Source organism: Zeus faber (assembly GCF_960531495.2).
Source record: "Zeus faber genome assembly, chromosome: 9".
NCBI lineage: Eukaryota > Metazoa > Chordata > Actinopteri > Zeiformes > Zeidae > Zeus > Zeus faber.
The window spans coordinates 19481089-19495041 of NC_137197.1; the positions used below are offsets into that span (position 1 = coordinate 19481089).

General features: G+C 40.4%; 1 protein-coding gene across 1 annotated transcript in view; it reads right to left on the bottom strand.

Annotated features, from left to right (window-relative positions):
* Positions 1-13953, bottom strand: part of plch1 (phospholipase C, eta 1) — a gene marked incomplete at its 3' end in the record, with an annotated part of 73229 nt that overhangs the window by 37352 nt on the left and 21924 nt on the right. The window contains exons 3-5 of the mRNA XM_080006678.1: positions 6022-6168; positions 2883-3126; positions 2317-2461 (exon numbers count right to left, since the gene is read on the bottom strand). Coding sequence (XP_079862804.1) covers positions 2317-2461; positions 2883-3126; positions 6022-6168 — 536 coding nt within the window. The remainder of the gene's footprint in view (positions 1-2316; positions 2462-2882; positions 3127-6021; positions 6169-13953) is intronic.

Consider the following 13953-nt stretch of genomic DNA (forward strand, 5'->3'; position numbering starts at 1 on the left):
GACTCTACACCCGACAGCCGGAATAAATCTCTGTTATGGACTCCATTAGAGATGCATGGGCAGGGAAACAGTGGTGGGCTATTCTCTAAAAAGGTTACACGATGTGAAAAGGTGCTGAGCGGTTGTGATCAGTCCTGTGCATGGATAGCATGGGATGAATGCATTCTCTATATATACTGTATATACAGTTATACATATATACAGTACATACATATATACTGTATATGTATATATATATATGGAAAAATGGAATATATGTGGAAAATATAAATATATATATGTATATATAGGGGTCCATCACCGAAGGGAAAGGAGCCCTTTTGCCTTTGTTAATGAAAAACTTACATCAGTAGTCTACGGTTGTCATAGATCCACCGCACTCACTGACAAGATGCATAAAATGTGTATTTGGGGAAATTCCAACATGGCGTCGTCCAAGTTTGATCCAGATCGGTCCAATTTTGTGGAATAATATATAAAAAAAAAAAGTATTTTTTATCATCACCGCAACACACGCGAATGCATAAGTTTGCACAGTTCACATGATAGCATTGCAGTCTAAGGGTTGGTCAACAAGCGGGTCCTCACCAAGATTGCTGCGCGTGCAGATTTGACTGATGTCGGAGTTTCATGGATGTAATGGATCCGACGAACCCACAGACAATCTGAATAACATTCGAATTTGGGACAGTTCCAACATGGCGTTGTTCGAGTTTCCTCCTGATCGGTTCAGTATTTTTTGGATGGAGTTTGTGATCAACAATCGCCACCTCACTTAGATGGCGCCACGCACAGCCTGAATGCGCAAGTTGATGGAGTACACAGATCACGTGATAGCACTGCATTCTAGTGACATTGATATCGTAATTGGACTGTAAATAAAGGAATATAAGATACAAACCCTTAACCATACAAACGTACAAAGTGACAGATATTATTTTATTATTAATAAACGTTCTTATGTTTGAAAATAATGAAGTTAAAGTATTACCAGAAGACAATTGCGTTGAACAATGCGCAGCGTATTAAATGTCATAAATATGTATGCTTCTGAGGACAAATGACATGCACCATAGTAAGTTCTACAAAATAAAAACACAATGACATCACTGTCAGAATTGATAGACAGAGATATCAATGTACAGAATCTTTCTGAATAATAATTACCAGTAACAATAACCATAAACATTTACATAAGACAAGGAACATGTATTTATTGTGTATGTGTTTTGAAATATTTTCATTCTTTTTGTGTTTTTGGGTTCCCTTCCAGATGCCTCAAAGATTTGTTACAATTACAACAAAAATGTGTTGCCCACTACACACAATATATTTCATTATACATCCTCTACAATTGAAGTCAGTTACTTACCTTAGTTGATTTATTTATAGGTTTAAAAAAAATACATTATTATTGTGAAGGCAGTTTTCTGTTGATTTACAAAATGAATCAAAAAAGTTGAAGAAAATTATGCTGTTCCCAAAAATCCCTTAATAATCGTGATGAATTATTGTGTCCATGATATAGACTAAAATAATAGTGATTATCTTTTTGGCCATAATCATGCAGCCCTACTTCAGAGGGTTATAGTTAGCTGGAACTAATAAACTTCTGCAGTCACAAAACACACCGCAACAGAGGGCAAATGCACATCCGTCCATTGAACTTTAAGTAAGGGCAGATTACCCTGGACCCCACATCTTGCTGCCTGCAGCTACATTTATTATATTTATTATGTAGATATATATTGATATTCCATGTCCATTATTGAATATTAAATCACTTTCTGCTTCTAATCTCCTGACATCAATTTCAGTTGATATTTATAGCGCTATTACTATTTTGCCTAAATTAAACATGTGTTCAACTTACTGTGTGTAGTTACTCAATAAAATATGTTAAAAGACAAAAAGGATGGATTTTAGTCGTCTCAACATATTTATTTATTCATTCATTGATTTTAACTTCATATTCCATTTTTTATTCCACTGTGTGCGGTTCTCAAGCAATCTCAATCATATTGAAAGTGAAAAACGATTTAAATCCTTTTTCCTTATTTAAATCTTATATATATATATATATATATATATATATATATATATATATATATATATATATATATATATATATATATATATATATATATATATATATATCTTATACACCTATCACTTCAATGCCACAAATAGCTGTAGATTCCTTTACACCAGTCAGATTCTTCTAAGTTTTCCACACCTTAGCCAAAGTCAATGTGTTTTTACAGGATTATTCCATCCAAGTGGGTTTAAGGGAATTAAATTCCTCCAAACACTGACCTGGAACATCTGTTTGACCTTCCTGCGCGGCAGGTTGACATTGAGCTTGTGGAGGAGCTGATAGATCTCATCGATGTTCAGGAGGCCGTCTCCGTTCTTGTCAGCCTCCTCGAACGTCTGCTTCATCCACGTTCCACACTGCTGGCTAAGGATAACAGTGGGTATACGACAGTGTAATAAAGTAAGCGAAGCCTTTTTTCACCACGCTACTACTCCCGGAGTTTTTGGGCCACAGGGACATGAAATACATAAAATCCAGCGGCTCGGTCCAGGCAGATGTGTTATTACTTTGTGGAAGGATTTGCCTCAGAATTTTTGCGTGAATCGAGTTTTTGTGCTGAAATTTGGCCCAAGAGGTTTCTTATGGGAAATTGGAGCGTGTTCTATTTTGGTCATTATTTCTCTGTGAGGCTGGGAGTTCCTGAATTCATTCTCAATTTGGACCAATTTTACATCAAACTGTTCAGCAACTTCTCGGTTGCACAGGGGCCCACTGTTTTTTCACAATTGCTTCAGGAATTGTCTAGTTTATTTTATTTTTTATTTTTTTGGAGATTAAAGGATATTGGTCGTGCGTGCGCTGTCGTCTGGCCAGCGAGTCCTCGTCGCTGATGCCGGCCATGAGGTATCGCAGGCCGGTCACCCATGTCCGGGCCTCGTCTGCGTTGGAGGTGACCAGGTCCAGGGACTCCATGTGGTTGCCGTGGTAGACGGTGAAGCAGCACGCCGGGTCCAAGCTGCCCTCGGTGTGCCTGTGGAAAATGTCCGACTGACGGCCCTCCGTCACTTTATACAGAGAATCGATCGTGACTGGGGGGGAAAAAAGGGGAAATAGAAGATGGAGAGAGGGGGAGGAAGAGCAGTTTATATGTTATTATGTAATTATGTATATAAATATTTTGTAATATATCTGTAAATGTAATATAACATCTTTAATATATATTTTGCATGTTGTTTTAATATGCATATTTTTTTATCTATTTTAAGTATGACTTATCTATCCGTCCATCCATCTATCTATTTCTCTATCTATTCATTAATTTATCCATCTATCTCTGTCCAACTACCCATCAATCCATCTACCTATCTATCAATCCACCTATCTATCTATCTATCGATCTAACCATATAATGTCCATCTTTGTTTGTTTCTCTTCTCCCTTCTTACAGAACCCTGAGACCTAATAGGGTGTCAAATTAATTGTTTGTAGATAGGCCAACATCTTTTGTAAGCAACTTTAATATAATTATAATAATAATAATAATAATAATAATAATAATTATAATAATAATAATAATAATTATTATTATTATTGTTATTATTATTATTATTATTATTATACATATAGCTGCAGGCAGCAATGCACAGGGTCCAGTTTAGTCGCAGCAATTCATTCTCCTGATAAAGGTATGCAGTATATCAAATATATATCAAATTACACATTGTCAGTAATGGCATACACCCTTATGTCATAATGGCACCACATCTGGCTTTGTTGTGCTGTGACGGGCAATGATGACAGGGGTGGGCAATGGTGTCAAAGTGACGACTCTCTACAACCAATGACAGTTTTCCAGGTTCTGTGAAACGCAGCATTACTACTTACAAAAGTTAAAATTTTCTGAGTTTACATGGAACGCAGTATCGTCTCGACCCAGTGCTAATCCTGCGTCAAGCAACGACTACACACCAATGGAGTGTACACAGCGCAACTCGCCTAATGCGAAAGTCCCCTCAAAGACACAACCTGCACATATATAACACATTTGATGTTGATGTCACACAGCGCCACTCTACAAACCAATCACGCTACGCCAACGTTCTGCTACTTCCGGTAAATTTGCAACGTTTTTCACTAATCCCTGCTCCAAATATAGATCGATGTGGATCAAACTTGGACAACAAGATGACTGAAACGACGAGACTGGAGAAGTTCTGCCTGCCACATGCCATCCAAGTGGCATTTTCAGGGCCCTTTGGCACAGAGACACATACAATGGGGTTGAAAAAACACCAGTTTTATTGTAGTGAGTGGGCTTGGTGGAACAAGTCCGGAGCAGATGGACAACATGTCAATGGCTCCTCTCCTGTGTGTGTATGGGAATGGGAGTTTTACTGGTTGATTACTCTAACGAGCAACAGGTATACAGCCACACTGATCCTGGGCCCAATTACCTAGGCCCAAGACAGGTGTGGCTGCTCAAACCACATTATTATTATTATAATAATAATAATAATACACAGGGTCCAGTTTAGTCCTGTGAGGTACATATTACAGTTTTCCGGGTTCTGTGAAACGCAGCACTAGTTACAATTTTCCAAGTTGACTTTGAACCAGACCTCCAGTTTGTTGTCTGAACAAGCGTAAATACTACGCAAAGCAACCGGGTCTACACAGCGTAACTCTCCAAATGCAAATGAGCACGGAGTGACAAAGCCTGGACATGCATAACACTGGTTCATGATTTAAAAATAGCGCCCCACTCCATAAGCGAATAAAGATACGCCAACAGTTACCAACTTCTAGTAAATTTGCAACTGTTTTTCAGTAGTTCCTGCTACAAATGTAGATCAATGTTGATAAAACTTGCACCACAAATGCCCCGGTTCCAACGAGACCTCAGCCATGTCCGTGGGATGGTGGTTGTCGTGTTCCAGACACTTTTAGCCAGAAAAATGCCAAGAAGACTGATAATAATAAAAATCGGAGCAAAAACAGCACTACGACTGGAACCCCTGATAATACAATTCACCTGCTCCGTCCATTCACCAAAAACACCTTTTCTTCATGGTTACCCATTAAAAAGTCATCAAATGAACACTCCCCAATTACACGCTCTCTTTCCCTGATATAACCTCCTCCCTGAGAATCAGCTATTATTGGATCTAACTATAAGCAGCCCTCATCTAACACACCCATAAACACACACACACACACACACACACACACACACACACACACACACACACACACACACACACACACACACACACACACACACACAGACCTATAAGGGAAGCCTGTGAAAAGGAGTCTGGGCAGCTGTTCTATGTTTCTCCTAATCATGTCAATGGAGAACAGCTAAGAGGCTTATCTTATGTTTACAGTCCACACACACACACACACACACACACACACACACACACACACACACACACCCACACACACACACACACACACACACGCACACACACACACACACACACGCATACGCACACACACACATATCAATGCCATAAATGTAAAAGAATGGTCAAGATAAATAAACACAAACACGATGACGATAATGTGCAGTGGCTGTGAACTGTGCAAAAATAATAATAGTAATAATCCTCCTCTGATCCACAAGAACCCTGACTATATACCTCTGGATTTTTTCTAAATGATATCAAAACAAGAGGCCTGGCTGAAACGCAGGAGGGAGGAAGAGTGGAAACAAGGAGCGAGAGCTCCGAAACAGAGAGGAAATATACACAGGTAAAAGCAGCTGACAGATACCATAAAAAGAGTGGGGGTGTGAATGGGACATAGGGTTGTAAGACGAAAATGCAAAGACACAGAAAGACATTTTGTGTGTGTGTGTGTGTGTGTGTGTCAGGTGTGTGCTGAGTGTGTGTGCTGAGTGTGTGTGTGTGTGTGTGTGTGTGTGTGTGTGTGTGTGTGTGTGTGTGCGTGTATGTGTGTGTGCGTGCACTGCAACTCACTCTTGGCCTTCTCGCTCTTGCGTGAGGGCTTCCAGCGGATGCAGGAGCGATGCTCATCCAGGTAGAAGAGCCTCACCAGCCCCTTGGAGCCCGCCTTCAGCTTCACCATCTGAGTCCCGGACTGCATCACGCTCATGCATCGCTCCACTGCGGATCAGAGGCACCAAAAAGACGTGCACGGGTCAGCGGAGTGCACGGAGGAGCTTTTCCTTTTTATTCATTATTAAAAGCACAAACCACAGAGACCAAGAACTGGTGTGCCCGGTCCAACATCTATCTTCTATCTATCTATTGGTGTTCCATGCATTCATTTGAGAGACGTGGAAGCACAACAGTTTCACTGTTTGGAGCCAGCATTAGGGGAAAGCAAGTCAGAGGTTTTTATTTGGGATGGAGTCCAACGGTGCAACACAGCGTCCACTGTGGAGGCCCAGTGAGAGGGAGGAGAGGGTTTTTGTTGGGATTTGAAAAGGCTATGAGAGAGGCGATCCAAACTGGGAGGGTTAGACTAAGACAGAGATAACGTTTGTCTTTCTCCGTCCTGAAGAGAGGGAGGCGGGAAAGCCGCCGCTGCAGGTGGATCTGATGAAACCTCACCCTCTGCCCTCGCAATCCACACACACACACACGCACACACGCACACACAGGTTTTATTCATTTTATCGAAAACAATAACAAGGGTAAAACTTTATTCCCTGTGCTGAGGCTGAAGTTGGTGAGAAACTTGAAAAAGGAAGAGGGAGACAAAAGATAACGGTGTGAAGATGGAGATTTTACAAGTTTTTATAGAAGTATAAGAACCGTAACTGGAAAAATGTTTTTTTTATATAAAAAAAAATACAGATTATATTATTTTCAAGTATGATATAAAATACAACCTTACCTATAATTAACACCTATAATCCATATTTCCCTTATTTCAATCAAGAATCGCATATATTGTATAGAAAGCAATGACCTTTCCATAAAGAACACAGTAAAATAACAATAAAATGTTGCTGCAGGCAGCAATACACGGGGTCCAGCTTAGTCGTGTCGGTGTGTTTTACAGTTTCCTGGGTTCTCTGAAACGCAGCCCGATTTCCCCAGTGGACTTGAACGCACTATGGGCTCCCCCAAGTCTGTCGTCTCCTGGTTGCTGGTCTCGCTGTGTTGGGCACGTAATTTATTTGTTGAGTTTTTTCCTTGGATAACATTTTCAGTAAGAAACAGTACATTTCCATGAAATACAAAAAACATTGTGGTATTTCTGTGAGTAATTACCCTTTCACGGCTTCTATTTTTCCAACGCCGTGCTGGATCTTGAACACATCACTCAGTCGCACATTTCAGTGGTTTTGACTGGATGGGCTGATGACATTTTAAGGATTTGTTTTTATCCTTTATTTTATCAATTCGGGCAAAGTAATGCAGACCACGGATTTAAAATAGCGATCGAACAGATCTACTGACATCTACCAGGTAAGAAGCTATCGCACACTGGACACTCAGTGTCAATCTGAATGTACATTAATAGTTAATAATATGTCAAAAAGCGTCTTCCTGTCATCTCATCTCATTGATTTGAGAATGAGACAGGTGACGGGTAACCAAGACAGCTGAATATTTAGGGTCAAAGTTGTTCGTTTTTTCATTAATATCTGCTCTGTATGTGGATTGATTTGGATGAAATTTAAACCACAAGATCCTTGTTATAAGTATGTGTTCCAGCCCCTTATAGTCAGGTTGCACATATTTTGGCATCAGATGTATTGCCTCTTCTGTGTAATATCTAAAGTTGGTCGCTTTTTCGCCAATATCTGCTCCATATGTGGATCAATTTTGATGAAACTTCAACCACAAGGTCTTTGTGAAAGCGCGATCCAAACAGCACATCAACTGTGTTCATGTGTTATGCCGAAGTTGGTGTTTCACATAGTTTTATGCTTCAAAATCCCGAGAATCTTTTCGCAAACAATAACAATAAGGGCTGCCAAAAAATAACAATAGGGTAAACACGGCTGGAACCTAATAAAAGTATGAAATAATGAAATAATGAAATAAATAAAATAATTAAATAAATAAAATAATAAAATTATAGATAAGAGCAGTAGTTAAAAAACACGCAAAACCAAAACGTTTTTTTCGAAGAAACAATATATAGCAATAGTTGAATTAACTACCGAGTCAACCCCTAGAGCTAGAGCTAGTTATCGTGTTGACTTGGTTTACATTGTTGGAGTTTGAGCCCAGTCCAAAGCTGCAGTCCGAACGGTGCGACCAAAATAATGTTTAAAGAGCCATTGTGACACTGTGTCTATAACTGACCACTCTGTAAATTCCGAGTTGAAGTACGAATTACTAAAAATAAAAAATAAAAAAGGACTCCATTCCAGTAAGGTGGATATCTGCACTTAGTTACTTGGCCCGTTGGACTGGAGCGCTGCGTTTGATGGGCCGACGGCTTGGCAGCGTCGGAACTCAGACTCCTTCCATCTTTGTTGTGACAGATGGCACCAGAGAGCCATGACAGCAGAGACATCCTCATTAAAGGATCCTCTGAGTGTGTGTGTGTGTGTGTGTGTGTGTGTGTGTGTGTGTGTGTGTGTGTGTGTGTGTGTGTGTGTGTGTGTGTGTGTGTGTGTGTGTGTGTGTGTGTGTGTGTGTGTGTGTGTGTGTGTGCGTGTGTGCGTGTGTGTGTGTGTGTTGTTGGTCTGCGTTGGTGCTTTTATTATCGTTGGTGTTTATTTTACCGCCTTTACATGTGATCTCACCCGCCCCGAGGCCTCCATCTTGATTTAGAAACCCGGGAAATATCAAAAGCGTAAACTCGTATTCAGGCCCATTATTCACTCAATTCAGAAAAGGATCCATAAACCATGTAGGCATATGAAAATGTGTATATCTCTCTTTGAAGTTTGGCTGCCGCACGCCCGGGAGAGTTGGTGGAGGTGGTGGGGCAGCAGCAGCAGCAGCAGCAGCATCAGGGTGTTTTTTTGGGGAACGTGGTGGAAGAAACGCACCCATGAACAGTTGTGTCAGCCTCTCGCGCAAGTCAGACTATCTAATTGTCTATACAGTAACTCTGCACACCCCCCTCTCTTTCCTAAAAACACTTCTTTCATTCATTCATTCATTCATTCATTCATTCATTCATTCATTCCTTGACCCAGGGCAGAGGTGAGACTCCATTTGTCTATTTGGATGATTCACGCAGCTTTTAGGGCCGAGGTGTGAAAAAAACATGTTATTATATTATTAGAGTTTTTAAATATATTTTATTTTATTATTTAGTGTGAACATTTAATGACCCTCGGGAAAGAATTTTATTAAAATAAAATGTAAAAAATGCCAAATAAACACAAATAACTGAAAGAAAAAACACTGGGAATTACCCTGGGGAATACCTGTAATAAGAATCCTACGGGAAAAACCCAGTACCAAATTCTAAGTGGAAATCTGTGAGATTTTATTTAATCCTAATTCTATACTTTATTCATCCGACACTTTATAAAAAAAATATTTACTCCGTGTCTTTGCCTTAAACATGTGCCCCTCCATATGCTATTTTCATGTGTTTGTGGCAGGGCCTTCCACCGCATGAGGTAAGACTGTGAGAACCAACCGATAGATGCAGAAGCGCTCACCCACCATGATAATAACAATGATGCCCTCAGCAGTAAAACGAAACATTTACATACAGATTACAAACAGTGAGTATTTTTGGGGCTCTTAGAATTCCCAGCATTGAGCGAGCATCAGGGAATACCTATAACCAACAACCACGAAACAGTCTGTCGGCCGTTTGATGGTTTGGAATAGGAAGAGACAAAGACGATGCATCTCAGATTCAAAGTTCCACGTCGTTCGTTTGTATTTAGCACATAGAGAGACCCTGGGGAACTCATTTTTTATTTTTTTTTGAATCCCACCCAACTCCCGAGGGGAGCGTGTGGAAAAAAACAAACGGCTTCTCATTAAAACACTCTTCTCAATCTTTCCTGGGAGCTTGGGATATTACGCACCCACAGCCACACCAGCAGCCATTCTGCCACTTAGTAAGTGGGTAAGTACATTTTATTTATCAAGCGCCTTTCCAAACCACAGTCACAAGGTGCTGTACGTTTAAGAAAATAGAAATCAAATAGGCAGTTAGAAACAGAAAAACAGTTATTTTCTGTTTTTCAATATAAAACCAGAAGGCGGACTGTCACAGCCCCGCCCGTGCCTTTCTGTGCCCTGGTCTCCTTATGTGTCTCTCCTCCCGTTCCCTCTTGTATCCAGTATGTCCATGTCTATACCTGACAGGGCAGCGTGGGCGGGGCTCCTGGTTCCACAGCCGCCCCTCGTCACACTCATCACCACTCTCCATAAGAGCCCCGGCCCCTCATCCGGACCTCGTCTGATCGTACCGTCACCTGGTGTGGTGTCCTCCAGATTGCTCGCTGTTGGAACCGCACGTAATTGTTGCGCCTTGTCTGACCCTGTCCGCCCCTCGCCTCCAGGAAACCGCCTTCCCGTCTGCCTACACGCCTTGCCTCCCGTCTGTCCACCCGCGGACCCCTGAACGACCCGCCTGCCCTTTTATTCCATTCCCACATCATCTTATTCCCCCTTTGCTAATAAACCTTTAATACTTTCCCTGTGGTGTGTGCTGCGTCTGGGTCTTATCCACCTCGTTCGTGACACAAACACTACAAGACAAATGAAACAAGTGAGTTTTCAACAGCTTCTTAAAAATGTCCATTGACTTTTTTTTTTTTTTATATATATATATAGCTCAGGGAGTTCCAGGGAGTGGGAGCTGCAACTGCTCGGTCACCCTTTGTTTTCAGCTTCAATTTGGGGACAGCCAGAAGACCTGAGCGCTCGGTGCCTCACTGTTGCCAGGGGACGCAATTCAGAAAGGTGAAGTGCGGCCAGGCCATCTCGTGCTTTACAGGTGATTAAGAGAATTTCAAAATAAATTCCGCATTCGATGGGTAACCAATGTAGAGCAGCCAGCACTGGTGTGATGTGTGACCGACGTCGCGTCTTGGTTAAAAGAAAAAAAAGAGACAGAAGAGCGACCCAGGGTGGTGAACATCACCAGGATCAAGACGGGAGGAGACAAGTACATAAATAACTTTTTTTTTTCCCCCCAGATCTTGACAGAAAAATACAGATTTGATTTTGGCAATGGTTTTAGATGAAAGAAACAAGATTGGACCACTTTCTTTACATGCAACTCAAAGTTCATGTGTTAGTCAAAGAAGACTCCTAGGTTGTTGGGGGCTGGCTTGACATTAGCTGCTAAAGGACAAGCACATGGTTTTACTTTTTTAGAAATGCTCTCAGGGCCTACAGTATAATAACTTCTACTAACTGAACTTCCTGTGTGTAGAATCACGTTTTGTATATTCAGTGTGTGTATATATAATTTTGTTTGTTTTTTTACTTAAATGTGTCTTTTTTTTGTATATTTGGCTTCTTTATATAGTGATATGGTGCGCAGCCACACCTGACCTGGGTGTAGGTGATTGGGTCAGGGTGGCTGCATACCTGTTGCTCGTTGGTTGGTCTAAAGTGCAGCAGGTTCAAACCCTCATCCCAATACTCACTCAGGAAAGAAGCCTGTGTCATGACATATTCTATCTGCTCCTGGCTTATTCCACCTAGCCCACTCTCTGCAATAAACTGGTGTTTACAACCCCCCGCCGTCTGTGTCTCTGTGCCGGAGGGCCCTGAAAACGCCACTTGGGTGGTGTGGTTGTGGCGGTGAAACTGCCACAATATATTTAGCTGTTTTTGTATATTTGGCAATTTTCCTTTTGTCAGACTTAAGCTTGCTTTTTCGCTTTATTTCTTGTGCATACATTGTATACAGCAACGCACCAATCTTTACCAAATTCCTTGTATATGAAAATGTACTTGGAGGAATACAAAGATTGCGATTCTGGATTTCCCTCATTGTCATGAACATGTCGTCACAGTATAGTTTATATCGACACAACACAGACCCTCTCCTCCTCACTCGGTTCTAACGCTGGTGTTTTTGTTTTTTCCCCATATACAGTGCAGAACGCCGTGTGCATACTAGATGGTGTATACAACACACATGGCCTGTAGGGAGACACTGTGAATACTTAATACCGTTCATGCTGAATGTGGAATGTTAAACAGCCGCACAGACTGTTTTATTTTACTCTCTTAAATGTATTTTATTCATGTCAGGTGTTCTGTATTGTTCGCCACGCATAAGTAGCACAGCACATATGGAATAAGCTTTAAGGCTTTAGAGATATTTAATTGTGTCCAGAGGTGGCCTTTTAAATAGCATATCTCTGTTTTTATCCTGTAGTGTATTCATAAGGTGGCTGGAGTATGGCTTACAAAACGCAATGACTACATTAATAGGGATCAGATAACTCAAAATAGGCCGCCAGGTGTCTATACAGGCCTATATTAAACATAATCTCCACTTGTTGATGCACATTACAGTACCTATATTTACAATAAAGGAAGGGGAACGCGTGGGAGGGAGAAGGAAAAACGGGCTTGTTTCTCTTTCATTAAGGCCTTGCATGTTTCATGCACGGTGTAAAAAGAATATTAATGAATCTCAAATAAGATAAGAAATAAGCCAGGGTAATGTGAATTATTTAAGTGCTAATCCCTCCATTGTACGAGAGGGATTGTGGGATTGGTGGGGTTGTCTCCTTAATAACAGCACAATCAGATGAGTGATGAAAAGATTAATTGGAAAGATGGCAAAGTGCCAAACCACTTTTGGATCATTTAAACTCTGCAGTGAGAACCGATTTTGTGAATGTGTCAATCTTTACATCGAATGTGATCGATGTGAAGATTAACACATTTTCCTCACATTGGCGAGTGAGTGTGCATTGGGTTTATTGACCCAAGTAGAGAGAGGATTCACGATAGATTTATAAATCAAAGCACAAAAGATAAAAAAATATATATTTATCCCTTCATATGAAACCCGGTATCACGCTTTTTCGCGCTCATAGTCTTGAAAATTAATCTACTGACTCGTATCCCAGAGCACCACTGTCCCACTTTTTTTCGTGCTACACAGAACAAAATTTGCACCGATGCATTTCAAATGGAAGAATTTCTTCGACTTGGGGGTGGGGCGTGGAGGTGAATATCCAATTCATATTCTGAACCGGGGTTTTGATTATTAGCAATAATATTTTAATCATCCAAGGTAGACTTACCACGAGCTGTGGTGGTATACGCTCCTGCAGAAGCCAGTCTGTATGATGTCAAACTTGAGTTCAGGGGGAACCAATTATGATCCTTTTCAACAAGTTGATATCGCTCTCTGAGCTGGGTTGTTATATGACCTTTTATCTTTTACATCATTTCCATTTTCATCTTTCTTTTATCTTTTATTTGTTATTGTTTTTCAGTTATTTTAGGTCATAGTTGCTGTATATAATGAGGGTTTAGTTTTCCATGTGTTTATTGTGTACAGTTAACTGTTTACAGGTTTGTTGTGTGTTTTCCAAATTTTCCATATATTGCAAAAAAAAATTTCAGATTTTTATTGCATTGCTTTATTATAATTTTGACTAGTGCTTTTATGTGAGCTGTTGAGATGATAACATTTCCATCTATCTATCTATCTATCTATCTATCTATCTATCTATCTATCTATCTATCTATCTATCTATCTATCTATCTATCCATCTTATCACAAGCTGAAATACAGTAGACACTTCTCAGAGGGAAAATTAAAAATGCAAAGCAAAAGAAAAATTTGAGACAAAAAGTGCATACATTTTTACTTCTATGTCATCCAGCAGAATGCAGAACAGCCCTGGGTGCAGATCCGAATGCCACACTCTGTATTATGTATCATACCTTCATCCCTGCTCGCTGGACTGCGTCAAACGTTAAAAATAAAATAAAAGAAATACTCCCAGAAAACAGTCCAGTCACTCATTT